This window comes from Elephantulus edwardii, unplaced genomic scaffold (genome assembly GCF_000299155.1).
Source record: "Elephantulus edwardii isolate Elephantulus edwardi_28Jun2011 unplaced genomic scaffold, EleEdw1.0 scaffold00133, whole genome shotgun sequence".
NCBI lineage: Eukaryota > Metazoa > Chordata > Mammalia > Macroscelidea > Macroscelididae > Elephantulus > Elephantulus edwardii.
Window position 1 is genome coordinate 236,374 of NW_006399883.1, and position 6,714 is coordinate 243,087.

Here is a 6,714-nt window from a genome sequence, read left to right on the forward strand (position 1 = left end):
GCTTCTGTTGTTGTTTTTGTTTGTTTGCTTGCTTATAGAGCTTAGAGTTGGAAAAGTACATTGGGATCATATTATTGAAGAATGTATTTTGACTTAACAGTTTCAACTTGCTTAGCTCCACAATCAACACTTTGGCATCAACAGTCAGGAAACCAAAGACAAACTGCCTTGGGGAAATCTGCTCTCAGAGACTTCTCCAAAGTGCTAAAGAGTAATGATGTCCGTGACCAATGCACCTGATCCAGGCCGTGGTCTTTGCATTTACATACTATGCTTCAGAAAGCTGTACAGTGACTAAGGAAGACAAAGCAGAATGGCATCCCTTTGAGTTGTGGTGCTGGAAAAGAGTACTGAACATACCAATAGAGCAAACATGTCTGCCTTAGAGAGGATGAAACCAAGTTGCTTCTTGGAGGCAAGGATTTTGAAACTCCATCTCAAATACTTTGGATATGTGGTCAGGAGGGACCAATCCTTGGAGAAGAACATCATGCTTGGAAGGATGGAGGACAGTGCAGGAGAGCGAGATCTGAGATGGGATGGATTGATATAGTAACTGGGGTAATAGGGGTAGGTGTGTCAGAGATAGTGAGACTGGCTCAGGATAGGGTGGGGTTCAGAGACATTGTACACAAGGTTCACAGGGTTGTTATGAGTCGATGGCACATAAAAACAACATTTTTACTTGCACAAAGCTTGTTAAAATTTGTATGAGTAGGACTCTTCTTCCCTCAAAAATTTTAGTTTTATGGTGTAGAGTGGTAAAATGGAAACTGAATGTTAATCTTATGATGGGTCAATTTGGTTAACATTGTTAGAGATTTTCCAAGGAAATCAAAAGTCTAATATATCTTTCACATTTCCCCTTATGTAGAATATCTCACAAAATTGTTATTGGTGTTGTTATGTGCCTTTGAATTGGAACTAATACACGCTGACATTTCAACTGGCTTTCCCCCCCCTTTTTCTCTTTTTTTCCCCCTCAACTCACTTTTGTTGCTGTTTTATGTGCTGTGCAGTAGGTACTAACCCACAGCTAACCGTCCACCAGGTTTTCAGAGGCAGTTAATTGCATAGGAGGAAATTGCCCTTCCTTCGTCTGCAAAGCAGCTGATGAATATGTACAGCATACCTTTGGGATTGCATCGCACCTTCTCACCACTTCTTGTTATGTGACATGGTAGATTCAAACTGTGTACCTTTAAAATTGCAGTGTAACTTCTTAACTAGGCCAATGAAGAAAATCTCTGATCTTTCTCCTATGGAACAGCTGCCTTTAGATTGACAGCACAATTCCTTACTACTAAGTCACCAGAGTATCTTCGTATAATTAGAAAGTCACAAATAAAGAATTATAACTTCTGTCATGTGGTTAAGAAATTGAAATCCAAAGTTGTTGTTTTTTTGGTAATAATACTAGAAGGAAGTGGGAGAATAGAATCCGAGTCTTTTAAGGCAAAAATGGTATCATTTTTCTTGTTTAACCATCAACCTTCTTTTCAGCACTTTCTTCAGAATGTTCACCAGTTCTTTGTTCCTCGGGTTGGATGTACAAGGCTCAGCATCAGGTGAAGAGAACAGCAACTGAACAACAGAAACACAAACAAACAAAAAAGACAACGACCCAGGTCCAATTCTGCAGATATAGGAAGAAACAAGCCTAGAATCAGATAGATAATCACGACTAGACCAAAGTAAAGGATCACTACACTGATGTAGAAGAACAGGTAATCAGAACTTTGTTCTCACCCTCAGCAGAGTTCAAGAGGAGAATAATGATGAAGATGAGGATGTAAGAGACCAAGTTGAGTTAAAAAGAGATAAGAAAGAAAACAATGCCTGACACTGGTGGCCTAGTGGTAAGATGCTGTGCTGCAATCTCAAAGGCAGGAGGCTTATATCCACCAGCTGTACCACAGGAAAAGGATGGGCAATCTCTTCCCATGAGATTTATTGACTCTAAAAACCTCAGGGTTAGCTATGAATCAATTCTGACTCAACGGCACACAGTCATAAAAAATAATATAGTTGAAAGTGTTCTCATGAGAGAGCTTCAGAAAGGGCATGACTTCACACATACACTTAAAGAAAAAAGTAACTTTACTTGAAGCCACAGGTAGAAGAAAAATCCCAGGCACAAATTTGGTACTTTAGGATGTAAGAACACTCTCAAGCCATGAGCAAAAGAGAATTTTGAAGCCATATATACTGGGTAGCTCAAAGGGCTACAGATGATCAAGTAACAACAAAAGGCCATGATGGTAAGAAGAAGACACTCATAATTCTTATCATCATGTCATCAAAGAAAATTTAGATTTCACAACCAAAGTGGAAGATATCTCTGTCCTGAAAAGAACACAGCCATCTTGGAGACAGTGGTGGAGATAAATTTCAGGTCCATAAGGGATAGGTGGCTCAGAAAAAAGTACAGAAGTTTGTGAAGATGCACAGCACTCCATATCAGTAAGACCAGAACAGAGTTTCCAGTGATGTGAATTCGTGAGAATCAGAAGAATGCTAGCATCAAGAGAGTCAGCATGGTGAGAGTCCAAGAAGAGACCTAGGATAATGAAATCTCTGGTGATAGTTTTCTTTTCTTGTCCCATATTTAAATCTACTAATTGAATCTATAGATAGAAAAAATATATTAAAAGATATTTAACTCCCAGTGTAAATGCATCACTGGTGGAAATTAATTTCTGAACTGTAATATTTACTATTTCATAGGGAAAAAATCAATTTCAAGTTCTATCCTGAAATACAGTGCTGTGAGTGACAGGCTATTATCCAAGTGCATACAAGGAAGACCTGTTAATAAGACTTCTTGTTGTTGTTGTTGTTGTTGTTGTTGTTGTTGTTGTTGATTGCCTTCAAGTTGAGCACAACTTATAGCGATCATATGAACAAAAGGTCTGAAGCTCTCTACAACTATCAACATTTATCAAAGTTCATAGAGTTTCCGGAGGCACGTTGTTTAGGAAGTGGATGCCACTCCTGCTTAATATACTCTTTTAGGGAGCAGTGGTGACCTAGTAGTAAGGCACACGATTTGAATCCACCAGCTGCTCTGCAGAAGGATGGGAGATCTCCTCCCATTTGATTACTTGCCTCTGAAAACTCAATGGAGAGTCAGCTATGGGTTGGTTCTGAGTTCACAGTATACAAATACATGCTCCTACATCTAGAACTCAAGAGGAAGATATTGAAAATTTTTGCCAAATCTTGCAGTCCGAAATTAACTAAACATGCAATCAAGATGCATTAATGATAATTGGTGACTAGAATGCAAAAGTTTGAAACAATGAAAAAGGAAGAGTAGTCGCAATATATTGGCTTGGTGACACAAATGAGACTGGAAATAAAATGACTACATTTTGTATCTTTAATGATATATTCATCACAAATATCTTTTTAAAAAAACACAGAAAAATGGTGACTTTATACACAGATCTCACCTTATGGTCTGCATAGGAATCAGATTAACAACATCTGTGAAGGAATCATTGGAGAAGCTCAATATCACCAGTCAAAACTAGGCCATCAGCAGACTTTGGGTCAGACTATCAATTACCCATCAAATTTAGGCTGAAGAAAATTAAAACAAGTCTACAAGAAACAAAAATATAATCTTGAATCTATTTCATCTAAATTTCAAAATCATCTTGGAATATTTTTAAAGAATTGAACACCAATGATTGAAGACCAGATTAATTACATGATGATGTCAAGGACATCATCAATGAAGAGAGAAAAAAAGTCATAACAGAGACAGAGAAGAAAGAAAAAACTGACATGGATGGCAAGAAACTCTGAAGATTGCACTAGACTGGCAAGAAGCCAAAACAAAGGGAAAACATGCCAAAGTAAAGGAGCTGAACAGAAGATTTCAAAGGGCAGCTCAGGAGGACAAAGCAAAGTATTATAATGGAATTCGCAGAAAGCTGCAATTGGAGAATAAAAAGGGAAGAATTCACTCTGCATTTCTCAAGCCAAAAGAACTGAAAAAATAAATTTAATCCTTGAATCATAATATTGAAAGATGTTATGGGCAATATATTGAATAACCCCAAAAGCATAAAAAGAAGATGGAGGAAATACACAAAGTCACTGCACCAAAAATAACTAACTGACACTGAAAATTTTCAGGAAGGACTATATGAGCAGGAGCCAATGGTGATGAAGGAAAAAGTGAAAACTGCATTGAAGGCATTAGCAAAAACAAGGTTCCAGGAATTGATGGGATACCAACTGAATTATTTCAATTAACAGATGCAGCCCTGAATGCACTCACTAGTCTATGCTTGGAAATCTGGAAAACAGCTGTCTGGCCCATGGATCAGAAGAGATACATATTTTTCCCATCCTCAAGACAAGTGATCCAACAGAATGCAGAAACTATCGAGCAATATCAATATCACATGCAAGCAAAATACTGCTGAAAATCATTCAAAAATGACTAGAACAGTACATAGATAGGGAACTGCCAGAAGTTCAAGCAGGATTTAGAAGGGCTGTGTCACCAGTGGTACCATTGCTGGTGTCAGATGAATCCTGACTTGAAGTAAAGAATTTCAAAAGAATGTCTATTTATGCTTTATTTACTATGCAAAGACATTTCACTGTGTGGATCATAAAGCGTTGTGACTAACATTGAGAAGAATGGGAATCCTAAAACATTTAACTGTGCTCATTCAAAACTTATACATAGACCAAGAGTTATAGTGCAAACAGAGCAAGGGTAGACTACATGAGTTAAAATTAAGAAGGGAATCCATCAGCGTTGTACTCTATCTCCATACATATTCAGTCTTTATGCTGAGTAAATTATTTGAGAAGCTGGACTCTATGAAGAAGAATGTGGCATCAAGATTAAGGAAGACTCATTTATACCCTGTGTCATGCATACCATGAAGTGCCAAAAGAACAAACAAATATGTCTTAGAAAATGCAGCCAGAGTGCTCCTTGGAGACAAAGATGATAAAGTTTTGCCTCACATACTTCGGGCATATTGCTAGAAGGGACTGTTTCTTGAAGAGGGACATAATGCCTGGAAAGGCAGAGGGCAAAGGAGAGAAAGACCTTCAAGTAGGTAGATTGACACAGTGATCACCAAAAGGGGCTTCACTGTGTCAGGAAGTATGAGGATGGCTCAGAATATAACTGAGTTATGGGATCACTATAAACTTGTCAACCAACAGCACCTAACAACAACAACAATATTTACTATGTTAATGAAAATGTACTGCAAGATATGTTGAAAAAGTCAAAGAATTATATCTAGGGAATATAATCTACCTTTTAGTGCAAATATATTTGTATTTTTCTGTGGGGAAAATGTTCCTGGGCTATTTTGACTTGAGCGATATCCCCAAGACCATCTGTAGAGCCCTTATTACCTCTTTGTTTCGAAGGCTGTAGATTAGTGGGTTCAGTAGGGGAGTAATTATGGTATCAAATACAAAGAGATGTTGATCAAGTTCTAGAGGAAGAGAGGAAGCTGGGGTCATGTAGATTATCATGACTGGACCAAAGTAAAGACTCACTACACTCAGATGGGAGGTGCAGGTAACCAGGGTTTTGTTCCTCACATTGGGAGAATTCATTCGGAGAACAGTGAGGAATATGAGGGCATAGGAAGCAAGGATGAGGCCAAATGGAATAATGGTCAATATTGAACTTGTGATTAATACCAATTTTTCATAAATTGATGTGTCCTCACAGGAGAGTTTCAGGAAAGCCATCACTTCACAGAAGAAGTGGTGAATCTCCCTGGAACCACAGGTGGGAAAATGCATTATGTAGATGGTGTGGGACAAGGACGTTAAAACACTCCCAACCCAGGCTGTCATCACCATCAGGAGGCAGACCCTGGGACTCATGAGAACCAGGTATCTCAGAGGGTTACAAATGGCCACGTAGCGATCATAGGCCATCAGGGTCAGGAAGACACACTCAGCTATTCCTACCGTCAAGTAGAAGAACATCTGAGTCCCACAGCCAATTCGAGAAATGTTTTTCTTCCCTGAGAAGAAGTCAGTGGCCATTTTGGTGACAGTAGAGGAACTTAAGGTCAAGTCCATGACTGAAAGCTGGCTGAGCAGGATATACATGGGGGTGTGGAGGTGGGAGTCCAGCCAGATGAGGAGGATCAGGATGGAGTTTCCAGCAACAGCAATAACATAGGTCAGAAGGATGATGGAGATGAGAAACTCAGGAGACTTGGAGTCAGAGAAGAGGCCCAGAAGAAGGAAGCCATCAGTTGTTGTTTCATTTTCCTTTCCCATTTCTGGTCCTGACAGTATATGAAAATAAATCTGTTTTTTAAAAATTTAGTATTTATTTAAACAACTATCCAGTTTTATACATCACTTATATACATTGTTTCGTTCATACACATTTTGTTTTATAAAATCGTTTCTATATGTTGTGCTTTATATAGTTACTCTTGAACTGTTACTTTTATATCTGTCTCCTCAAGTCCTCAATGCACATTACTTATTTTTTTAAAGAAAATATTATTTCAATAGTTATTTTAACTAACATTCACAAAGAAGTCAGATTTTCATTTATCGTTTCTTGCATATGTTATCCCCTTGCCCTCCCTACCTCCTCCCCCAGTTCACTTTAAAAAAAAATTATTCATTGTTGCACAATTACTTACCTTCCTCTGCCCCCCCGCAGTCCTCTTTGCAATGATACATCTCTTATTCTAG

General features: G+C 38.4%; 1 protein-coding gene across 1 annotated transcript; it reads right to left on the bottom strand.

The window, feature by feature from the left end:
• Window positions 1–5,346: 5,346 nt before the first annotated feature.
• LOC102847757 (olfactory receptor 2M3-like) lies at window positions 5,347–6,285 on the bottom strand. The gene has a single exon (XM_006893958.1). The coding sequence runs from the start codon at window positions 6,283–6,285 to the stop codon at window positions 5,347–5,349; it is 939 nt and encodes a 312-aa protein (XP_006894020.1).
• Window positions 6,286–6,714: the final 429 nt, after the last annotated feature.

Coding starts and splice junctions, on each gene's coding strand:
- LOC102847757 (XM_006893958.1), bottom strand. CDS start 6,285: ATGGGAAAGGAAAATGAAACAACAACTGATGGCTTCCTTCTTCTGGGC.